The following is a 12,201-nucleotide window of genomic DNA, read 5'->3' on the forward strand; positions in this document are numbered from 1 at the left end:
GAAGGATGTTGTGAAACTTGAAAGGGTTCAGAAAAGATTTACAAGGATGTTGCCAGGGTTGGAGGTTTTGAGTTATAGAAAGAGGCTGAGCAGGCTGGGGCTGTTTTCCCTGGAGCGTTGAAGGCTGAGGGGTGACCTAATAGAGGTTTACAAAATTATGAAGGGCATGGATAAGATGAATAGACAAAGTCTTTTCCCTGGGATTGGGGAGTCCAGAACTAGAGGGCATAGGTTTAGGGTGAGAGGAGAAAAATATAAAAGAGACCTAAGGGACAACGTTTTCACACAGAGGGTGGTACATGTATGGAATGAGCTGCCAGAGGATGTGGTGGAGGCTGGTACAATTGCAACATTTAAGATGCATTTGGATGGGTATATGAATAGGAAGGGTTTGGAGGGATATGGGCCGGGTGCTGGCAGGTGGGACTAGATTGGGTTGGGATATCTGGTCGGCATGGACGAGTTGGACCGAAGGGTCTGTTTCTATGCTGTACATCTCTATGCCTCTAAGTCCTGTTCTGATTTGCCTCTCTAAAATGCAGCACCTCACATTTATCGAAATTAAATTCCATCTGCCACTCTTCAACCCATGGGCCCATCTGATCAAGATCCTGTTGTACTCTGAGGTAAACTTCTTCACAATCCATTCCACCTCCAATTTTGGTGTCATCTGCAAACTTACATCCAAATCATTTATATAAATGACGAGAAGCAGTGGACCTAGCAACGATCCTTGTGGTACTTTACTGGTCAGTCTGAAAGGTAACCCTTGTTATGATGATGTGGGGGAAGGAGAGATCCTACAATACTAAACCAAGAGTAGAGAGCACTGGTAAGGGTTTGTACCACAGGATAAAAAAGAAGCCCAAGATGGTGGAAAGCCTCAGGTGTTTCCACTGTGGTAAAGTGGGACATGTAAAGTCACAGTGCTGGTCATTAAAGAAAGACACTGTGGGAAAAGATGTGGTAAAAGAAGCTAAGCCAGTGACATTAGTGAAGATAGTAAAGGAGACCCCAAGAAGAGCCGAGGAGCTGCAGAGCCTCGGCAGGGGCTGGGTATGGACTTAGTACCTTTACCTCTGCAAAGAATTTGCCTCTGTGGGTAAAATTTGCTCAGAAAAAATAGGGGGAGAAGGACAAGAAGTTATAACTTTGAGAGATACAGAATCTAACCAGTCGCTGATAGTAAGGGGTGAGTGAATATCCATTCTTTCTGATCTGTTACCTGAGAGTGTGGTAATTTGTGGAATAGATGGACAGAAATTTAGCGTTCCCCTATGTAAGATCTGGTTCGAGTGCCAACTCAATACTGGGGAAGTTACAGTGGGAGTGATTGACAGTGTCAGTTCCAGGAATTCAGTTTGTTCTTGGGAATGATTTGGCAGGGTCCAAGGTAGGAGTGACACCGCTTGTTGTGGAGAAGCACAAGGAAGACCAAGAAACTGAAGGGTTAAAACAGAAATAACCTGGTATTTTCCCAGACTGTGTGGTAACCAGATCCCACTACCATAAGTCACAGCATGAAGCGAAAAGTAAAGAGAAAGATGAAGGAGTTGAGGTTCATTTAGCAACACCCTGTTTGATGTAATGATGCAGGAAAAACCTGAACAGGCAGAGGGTCAGAAGAAGTCTTTAGTCCTGAAAGGCTAAGAGATTTGCAACAGCAAGAAAAGATGATAAAAGATATATATGTGGATGTGTACTCCGAAAAGGAGACAGAGAATGTCCCAGATGAGCCCCCTAACCGTTATGACATGGGGTAAACCCTCCTGCTTAATTTAAACCAGCAACACAGAAAAGATTTATCCCATGCAGTAATCTGTGAAAATTCAAGAGGCTAAGAATTATTTAAAGTACAAATTAACAACTTTATTTCTTAAAGTATAACAGAGAATAATTAACTAACAACTATTTACAACTCCTTTCTCTAACCTATCTTTTATTTTCCTTTTGAAAATACTAGTCCAATAAAACCCCCAATTTAAGATTTATTGAAAAATACAAATTTTTAAACCAGCCAGTTGTCGAATCTTTGCAGATTTGCTCTCCAGGTTAGTGTCAATGTTTTTCTCTGTGCAAACCCCTTCTCTAGACAAGTATCTCTCAGACAATTCTGGCCAGCAGTCTACATCTGTTGGTCTTTTGGCAGTTCTCCCCCAACTTTTCAATTTTCCCCCTGTCTTATATGCCCAAAGCATCGGATTGTGTCGTTGGCTTTTAATATTGTCAATATACTACATTTAAACTTGCTTGGAGCTTGGTATCTTTTTAGGGTATAATTTAAACTGATTGGCCAAATTCAAATTTGTTTTTGTCTCCAGGCAACCAGCTACACTAGCTGTTGGACCAAAAGGTTACATTGTGTCTTTTTCAGCATGACATTACATCTTGTTCAGGACACTTGGTGCTGTCAGGTAGTTCTGCCAGCTTTAAACTTTCCTAAAGGCCCAGTACACCCACACCTTCATAACACCCTCCACAAACACCCTCTATCATCTACCTTTGAGCCAGTTATGTATCCAAATGGCTAGTTCTCCCTTTATTCCATGAGATCTAATCTTGCTAACCAGTCTACCATGAGGAATCTTGTCAAATGCATTACTGAAGTCTATATAGATCATATCCGTTGCTCTGCCTTCATCAGTCCTCTTTGTTATTTCATCAGAAAATTCAATCAAACTTGTGAGATATGACTTTCCCACGCACAATGCCATTTTGACTAGCCCTAATCAGTCCTAGCCTTTCCAAATGCATGTAAATCCTGTCCCTCAGGATTCCCTCCAACAACTTGCCAACCACTGACGTCAGGCTCACTGGTCTATAGTTTCCTGGCTTTTCCTTATCACCTTTCTTAAATAGTGACACCATGTTAGCCAGCTTCCAGTCTTCCAGCACCTCACCTGTGAATATTGATGATATAGATATCTCAGCAAGGGGCCCAGCAATCACTTCTCTAGCTTCCCACAGAGTTCTCATGTGCGCCTGATCAGGTCCTGGGGATTTATCCACCTCTGTGCATTTTAAGACATCCTCTGTAATATGGACATATTTCAAGATGTCACCATCTATTTCCCCACATTCTATATCTTCCATATCCTTCTCCACAGTAAACACTGATGCAAAGTACTCGTTTAGTATCGTCCCCATTTCCTGCGGTTCCACACATAGGCTGCCTTGCTCATCTTTAAGGGGCCCTATTTTCTCCCTAGTTACCCTTTGTCCTCAATGTATTTATGAAAACCCTTTGGATTCTCCTTAACCCATTTGCCAAAGCTATCTCATGTTCCCTTTTCGCCCTCCTGGTTTCCCTCTTATCTATACTCCTACTGCCTTGTTAGTCTAAAGATTCACTTGAACTTTGCTGTCTATACCTGATGTAAGCTTCCTTCTTTTTCTAAACCAAAGCTCCAATTTCTCTAGTCATCCAGCATTCCCTGCATCTATCAACCTTGCCTTTCACCCTAACAGCAATATACTGTCTCTAGACTCAAGTTATCTCATTTTTGAAGGCTTCCCATTTTTCAGCCATCCTTTTACCTGCAAGTATCTGCCCCCAATCAACTTTTGAAAATTCTTGTCTAATACCGTCAAAATTGGCCTTCCTCCAATTTAGAACTTATACTTTTATATCCGGTCTATCCTTTTCTATCACTATTTTAAAACTAATAGGATTATGGTTGCTGGCCCCAAAGTGCTCCCTCACTGACACCACAGTCACTTGCTCTGCCTTTTTTCATAGGAGTAGGTCAAGTTTTGCACCTTTTCAGGGCAATCCCCAGTTTTGAAATGAAAGACAGAAAGAAAATGGCCTTTTGTGAAAAACTGTCAACCTGGCATCTGTGCAGGCAGGATTTCCCAGCAGGCCTGCCACACATTCTTCTGAGGATAGAGATCCTCAGAGGTTTGAGACAACTCGACCGACAAAACGGCATCCACCAGACATTGTATCAACGGACAGGCATAGAACCCTGAAACGGTGAACAATGGAGCCTAGCTAGCTAATGGGATAACGATTTACTCTAATCTGAAAACAGTTTGGGAGGCTCCATGAAGTCATCAAAACTTCAGTTAAGTAAATTTGGGGCGGTATCGACCCCTTTGTTTCCATGAATGATGAGATTAAACCGGCCCCAGCAATCACCGGAAATGTTTTATGAAATGGAGTTACCGAAGAGGTGGAGCCAGCCGGCCCTTTGGAATCACAAGGGTAAAGGGGGCAGCATGGCCAGCTATCGAGGCTCTTTTCCTTTTCATTCTTCTCCCTCTGAGCTCACTGTGTCCCTGGACACCTACCCTTTGGGGCTGAAAACATCGACTCTGTTTGCGATCTCGGACTTCGGAAGTCTGCAACAACACCCGAGGGAGAGAGGGAGCCCACCGGACAAGCAACAAGTCCCTCTGAGACCATAAGAACCCTTTCCAGGCCTGGGACACTCATATTCTGAAGTAGTTGGTTAGGTGGTTGTGTAATTCTTAAAGTATAAGTACCTTGTAAATTGTGTAAGGTTAAAGATTTACACTGTGTCCGCTCCAGTTTTCTTATATTTTATATCATAGTATAGAGTACAAGTTTCATCGAAGTATTGTACGGATTGGGCAAGTTGAATTTTTTCTGTAATAAAGTTCACTGGTAATTTTGAACTCGTATTTGAGTCCATCTGTGCTCCTTCTGGGTACACCAGTTCTGGCTGAGTTCACAGCAGATCCCAGACTATAATTTTAGTGTCAAAGACCGAAGGATGATTCGAACCGCCCACTCAAGGGCGATTGCTGGCCATGATATGCAGTTGAGCTCTCTTTTTCTCTCTGTTGGGGATACTGCCCGAGTGGGGTAGGTACCAGGTGGCTGTTGTCCCACCAATAAGAGAGGGGATCGCCTAGGCATTGGTGGCAGTCGTGATTACTGAGTGGAGATAAGTTCCAACTCGCTGGTCAGGCTATAAACAGTGAGTTCGGTTCAGCGCTCTCTCTCCAGCAGAGTTGCCCTAGTGCGGCATTCTGGGTCTTTGAAGTTTCAGAGCCTGCCGGAAAGTCACCACAGTAATTGGCGAAACCCAGACACCGGCCTGAGTGAGGAGTAAAGGAAAGAGGCTCCTCCACATCTAGTAGGTACATGCCCACATACTGAAGCAGAAAGTTTTCTTGTACACACTTAACAAGTTCCTCTCCATCTAAACCCTTAACACTATGGCAGTCCCAGTCTATGTTTGGAAAATTAAAATCCCCTACCATAACCACATCATCTCACAGATAACGGAGATCTCCCTACAAATTTGTATCTTGATTTCCTGCTGACTATTTGGTGGCATGGGGCGATCATAATACAATCCCAGTGAGATGATCATCCCTTTCTTATTTCTCAACTCCACCTAAATAATTCCCTGGATGTATTCCCAGAAATATCCTCCCTTAGTACAGCCATAATGCCATCCCTTATCAAAAATGCAACTCCCCCTCCTCTGTTGCCCCCCTTTTCCATAGCATTTGTATCCTGTAACATTAAGCTGCCAGTCCTGTCAATCTGTGCCACGTCTCTGTAATTGCTATGATATCCTAGTCCCGTATCGCTAACCATGCCCTGAGTTCATCAACCTTCCCTGTTAGGCCTCTTGCATTGAAATAAATTAAATTTATCAATTATACCTTGTTCTCTGCTTTGTTCCTGCCTGCCCTGTTTGATTCCTTTTCCCAAACTGAACCAGTCTCAAACTGCTGTCTTTCTTCATTAGTTCCTGGGTCCACTTTACTAGTTTAAATCGTTCCAAGCAGCTCTAGCAAATCTCCCTGCCAGTCCCTAGACCTTCCTGAAAAACTTCCAGCTATTTAATTAGTATTTCACTTAAACAGCTATTTTCTAATTGAGAAATGTCAAGCCAAACTGGGTGAACTGTTTTCAACCAATTTTGTCCTGTTAACCTTGGGCCCGGAGTCTTTTACTACAATCAGTGGTAACTGAACCAACTGCTTCTCATACAAGACTGGAACTGAAATTATTCCCACTATCTGTGAAGGTTCACCAGTGTAGGTTCTCAGTGTAGCTGAGGTCTTGTAGAAACTTAAGGGCTGGAGTCTGGAGCAATTTTTTTTAAAGATTGGTTCTGCAATCACTGAAATGGTCGTGCCAGTGTCAACCTCCATTAGAACCAGGTGACCATTAAACCAGACATTTATTTTGATTGGTTCTGATTTAGATGTTGATAAGCAATTTAAGTGTTCCAAGCCAGATGCAGGTGGGCTTTCCAGAGTGTGCACTTTTCTCTTATTTAATCTCAATCCAGTTGGACTCCTCCTGCCATCTTGAGTCCGCATACTGGCAACAACCACACTGGGTTTCCGGCCTGGGTCCTGAAGAAAACATTAACTGTTCAGCTGAAGCTTGGCTTTGTTTTGGGGTGTTATAGTGTGCTGACCTAGAGTCCCTCTGTTCAGGATATGTCCTGAGTGAGGCTATGCAATTGCCTTCGCAAGTGGTGTCCCCCAAACTCAACTGGCCTGGAGGGGGTGTCCACTTCCATCGGGCATTCCCTATAAATTCATGCTCCACTTGCTGTGTTTTCTAATGACAAAACCACTCATAGTGCCTATTTGAAGTCCATTTGGGCTTCAGCTAATAGGCACTTTTGTATGATTACGTCATTAATCTCACATACTAAATAGTCTCTCAGCATCTCATGAAGTGTTTAACCAAAGTCACGTCTTTGCCAATCTTCTTCACCTTGTCAAAAAAATCCTGACATGGATTACTTTGATTCTCAAATTGCTGAGTGAAAATGATAGCATCTCAGAATTAGAGAAGGCTTGGATTATAATATTCCTCAATTAAATCTGTCAACTCTTGAAAGGTTTTAGTATCTGGTGCCTCAGGAAATGTTAGCTTCCAATAACCAAAAAAAGCTGCAAATTCACAATGCTGTCAGGAGAATTGCTCTTTGCTTTCCATCTGCCCCATATTTTTGACTTGAGAAAAAAAAGCGTTCTTTCTAAATACTGGGCACAGTCTTCAACAGCAGGATCGAATGAGTCAAACTTCCCAAATAATGGCACGATACCAGAAATGCTTACCCCAACTCAAAAACGACTTGAGAGAGAATTTCTTCAGTGTATTTTTTTCTCTCGTCGTCACTAAAATAACACAATAGAGGCAGGTACTGAGTCACTAAGTCACTCTTTATTTACAGGTGAATAGTACTTAACACTAGTCTGGCTTCCTCAAATTCAGCTCTCAGATTGAACAGAAGCTCCGACACTCCTTTTTATATATGTAAGACAGAGCTCCCCAATTGGATCAAGTTAACAGCCCCAATCAGGGAATTCATATTTTATGAGGTCTACCTGGTTGACCTCATTACAATCACTACATCCTTGACCTAGTGTACCTGGACTCACTGTGTAAAGGCTGTTTCCCTTGCCAACTTAGGACTGCTGACAACAATGACATGCTTCCTGGCTTTGTGTCTGCACTAAATAGCAAGGCAAAACTGAGGTAATGAGAGCCTGTTAGCTCTGGCTGAGGGAGCAAAGTGCCAAATGGCATGGCAAAGCAAGGCAGTGATGCTGTGAGAATGCAGGTTGGCTCAAGAAGACCAAAAGCTGTGAGAGTGTGAGCAAGCAGCTGTAAACTGCAGCTGGGAGCCTGTCCCTGTGGGTAGTATCCTTGGAGCAGCATCGTAATGATGGTTATCAGTGCACAATGAGATCCAGTTTCAAAGTGCAGATGCTTCCTGTAAGTGAATTGAAGAAGTGCCATGAGAATCTTGATTTCAGATGGCAACTTCCATGGACTAGAGTCACCAGGTAACTGGTCTGACTGCTATCTCAGGAATTCTCAGCCTCTACTCTTCTTGCAGTTCATGACATAATTAAAATGAGTCATGTTAATGAGTCTGAACACAAGCAATAATCCCTGTTAATAGGCATCTTGCCACTTCCCAGTGAGAATGTCATCTTGACTCTGAGTGTAGTTAAGCAATGCAATTAGTTACCACCAATACCAGGAAAGGCCTTATCCAAGTTTTCACAGATTCCTTACCAAAGCCCATATCATTCAGAGCCCTATAAAATTCTGCCCAGTGTATTTTCTTTTGAATAGTGAATTTGTCAATAACAGTTAAGCATTTTATTCCACATCAATGTCGGTCCCAAAAGCTGCCTGAGGTATATACACAAGGTGATTTGACATGGAAAGTATAAAGGCTAAAGATGGTGCATATGTGGCATGGATTGCTGTGAGCTAGCACTGTTGGAATAGGGCAACAATGTTGGGGATATGAGGCATATGGGTTGGTAAGAATACAACATGGGGAGTGTCTCAGGATGAGCAGGGGTTAGGGTGAGAACTCTGGAGGATTGGTTTCTTTCTTTTTTTATTCTTTTTCACATGATCAACTGAATGCAAATGAACAGAGGCAGGTCAGCTGCCTAGGCCCATTTGCATTATTCCAGGGTCGCCTGCGATAACTCTCATAAAACCCAATCACCACTAAATAAATACCTAACCTTGCAGGGGACTCTCTCCCAAGTTGGATTTGTGGAGAAAAAGTATTTCTCCCAAATCTATACATGGAGTAAAGCAATTTATAAACTGCATGACTATTTATCAGAAAACCATTCCATTCTGTAATTTCTGACCACTTTCTCCAATTGTGGTTCCATGGGGTATAACCCAGTGGGCCTGTGGTACAATTGGTGGCTCCCTTGCTTCTCAGCCACATGCTCTAGGTTCAAGACTCATCCAATTGCTGGTTACTTCAGTTGACTGTACGACCGTGTGAATCAGATTGATAATAACTGCATAGAGTTTCATCTTTTAATCCAGCTGGGTGGCTTCAGCATCTATTTCTTTACCCTAGCTGTTGTGAAGGCTGAGGGGCATGGGTTGTGATTTCTCCATCCTTAAGGCTAACACTGCTATGAGCATAATTTGATACTTCTCCATAGCATCTCTAGGTTATAGGTATCTGCACACATTCTTAGAAGCTGCTAGCCCCTTATCCTGAACGGCAGGTATTCGGCTGTTTGGTATTATAACATTTTTATTTACAGAACATGTTACTGAATACAATTCTTTTCATTAACGTCCTTCTCCTCCTCCCTCTACTTTTCTCCCTCTCTCCAAAATTGCCAGATTCAGTCCCAGTTTCACTGCTTGCTCAAGTAATGTCAGTACCTTCCTATTTCTTCTTAATGTTCCAATCTCAATTGACCAGTTCCTGTAATGACTGTTGGCTTTTCTGTCTGTTAAACTGACTTTTCAAATACAACAGTAAATTTTGCCTGTGACTAGAGTACCACTTCTGCTTTTGGCTATAGTGTTTCTCCATAGAGCCTCAATAAATTCTCCTTGTCATTGAGATCATTGATTGAATTTAACTCTATGATTACATTACTCATGCAGTTATAAAGTGGAAAAGTTGATGACACAGAACAGACTCAGGCTGTTAGAAATAGCTGCAATCAGAATGTTATCTCTGCTAGATGATCGGAGTAGCAACTAAGATATCGCAAAAATGTAGTCATGTGCCTTAAAAGGAACCAATGAATAATGTATGTAAACAGAACTGCAATAGGTTAATTTAATAACTGTGTGGAATTGTGATAACAGGCAATGTGCTTGTATGCCATTGGATAACTGCATCTGACTTTGATGTGCTGTAAAGTATAAGTGTAACCATATGTATTTAATCACAGGAATTCTTATGCCACCTTTGGATACAGGTAATCTCCTTGCCTATGTTCCAACAAGTCAGCGAACAAAGGAAGTTAAGTCTCATCTTAGCACTTAACTGAGGAGCTGATTGAACTCCCATATCAGAGCAACAGTATGTGGGAAATTCGTTAATCAATGCATATTCGGTAATAATTTTAGTGCTCCATTGTCTGTAAGCCTGATGCAGTTTTTTTAACAGTGGAATTGCCACTTCTAGACCTTGCACTTCTGAATTCAATACCGGCACTGCCATTGCCACAGCTATTTGTAAATGTGCAGTGTCACTACTGAAACCACTATTCTAATTGGCCAATACATACATTGATTCTAGATAATACTTGTGTGTCTTACTTATTTTAGTCAAAATGCTCCAATTCAGTGTTTTTGTGATCCAGTACCTTCACTATTCCTCCACTGTCTTGTGTTCAAAATTTTTAGGTGCTTTGCCCTGGCCTTTTCAGTCTTTCCCCTCTATTCCTGCATTTCAAGAATTGCAAAATGACTTCAGGTCCTAGCCCTGGAGGTTTTCTTAGCTGCCACCATGCAACTAAGGAAACCATAAAACGTAGGAACAGAAGTAAGCATTTGGCCAATCATATCCACTCTGCCATTCAATGACATCTTGGCTAATCTGATAATTCTCAATTTAAATCTATTGCCTCTTCCACATAAGCCTCAATTCCCTTAAATGATTAAAAAAAAGCATATTCAAAGCTGAGACAGACATAACAACACTGACTCCATAGCCCTCTGCAGCAAGGACTTCCCCAGATGTGCTGCCTCAGCAAAAACTCCTCCTCATCTATGTTCGAACTAGGCCACCTAGATTATGCTGTCTGGTGCTACAGTCTCTCACGGGGAAACAACCTTTCAGCATCTTCAGTTTTCAAGCCCTCTAAGAACCTTATATGTTTCAATAAGTTCACTTCTCATTGGAGGTCCTGGAGAAAGTTCAAGACGAACTTAGTTATAGCATGTGAACTGGGATATCATTGTTACAGCTACACAAGACATTGGTAAAGCCACATTTCCAGTAGTGTGTACAATACAGGTTGCCCTGCTATAGGAAGGGTGTTATTAAACTGTCTTGAGGGCAGATAAGGCAGACCCATGGCATATATAGGCACATTTGCTTCCCTAAAAGGACATTAATGAATTAGATCAGCATTACAGCATTTGACAGTGGCTACATGATTGCCATTAAATAACATACTTTTTAATTCCAGGTTTTTATTAAATTCAATTTCACCATAAGCCACAGATGAACCCATGTTCCCCTGTACATTAACCTGGGGTTCTCAATTACAAATCCAGTAACATTATCACTACACCACTGCCTTCCTGTATGCATGTGCACCTGGATCTCTTTGCACCTCCACTCCACGAAGACTCCTATTTTCTGAGTAACGTGTGACCTTCTTTAGGCACGAGATTGACAAGCTGTCAACCTAAGACCATTCAATACATTAGTTGTGTGTCAGTCTAGGTAGCCTGGCCTGGAACTATTGCCATAAATTTCTTTCAAATGTTTTCATTATCTGATGACAAAGAAATTTATAGTAGCTGTTAGTTTTAGGATGTAATGTTTGATGTAAGCTCTTTCCCATCAAAGGTTCAGTCAAGCAAAGTATGAAGCAAGCATCAGATTGAATCTTCACAGAAGCCACAGTTTATCCAGCAGAAGTGGCCATGTTCAGCAAGTAGACACAGTTTAAAAGGACATGAAGTCACTTTGGCAGCTGCTGAGAGAAGGTAAAAGTGGGTACCAGGGCGTCCTCAGTTTTATAGTTACCAAAGGAGTTAGAACACATTTTAATTCCTGTGCTGTTTTCTAGCAAACTGTTAAAGGAATAAATTAAAATTCTCTAGAGTTTCAAAATCAGAGTTGGGAACTTAATCAGGTTATATCCAGAGACTATAAAAATTGCCCATGCAAATTGGCTGCACCACACTTACACCATATGGCCAGCAATGATGCTGAATTGTCTCATCTGTGTACACTTGGCTCCTCAGTCTGTATTACCAGTAAAACTTAATTGTTTAAATAAACATTACTTCCCAAATTTCCATATATTTTGCTATTGCATTGTAAGTAATATGGAATTAATGTTTTCTATTAAAATGATGGAATGTATAACTGCAAAACAGAATTAAGCTATAGTTATGTACTCTGGTCTACATCTTTAACTCTGCTTCACCTGAAGATGACATGGAGGACCATGTCTAATCATGTCATCTGAGATCATTAACATAATTAAGTGTTGTGGATTTCAATTCTTTTATTTTTCCTGTATACAGAATTAGTTATAAGGTTCATATTTGTTTATAGAACATAACATAGAACATATAGTACAACACAAAAATCGGCCCTTCAGCCCACGTCTTTATATTTGAACCTGGTCCCAACAATGAGACATTAGCACAGTTGAAGTCTTTTTCTCCTGTGATTTAGATTAGGTATGTATTTTAAATTGTGTATCGCTATATCTCCTGTT

General features: G+C 41.4%; 1 protein-coding gene across 1 annotated transcript in view; it reads left to right on the top strand.

Annotated features, from left to right (window-relative positions):
• Nucleotides 1–11,727, top strand: part of ino80c (INO80 complex subunit C) — a 67,450-nt gene extending 55,723 nt beyond the window's left edge. Inside the window, exon 5 of the mRNA XM_043690054.1 lies at nucleotides 11,319–11,727. Within this exon, the coding sequence (XP_043545989.1) occupies nucleotides 11,319–11,339 (21 nt within the window). The 3' untranslated portion in view covers nucleotides 11,340–11,727. The remainder of the gene's footprint in view (nucleotides 1–11,318) is intronic.
• The last annotated feature ends 474 nt before the right edge of the window (nucleotides 11,728–12,201 follow it).

This window comes from Chiloscyllium plagiosum, chromosome 5 (assembly GCF_004010195.1).
Source record: "Chiloscyllium plagiosum isolate BGI_BamShark_2017 chromosome 5, ASM401019v2, whole genome shotgun sequence".
NCBI lineage: Eukaryota > Metazoa > Chordata > Chondrichthyes > Orectolobiformes > Hemiscylliidae > Chiloscyllium > Chiloscyllium plagiosum.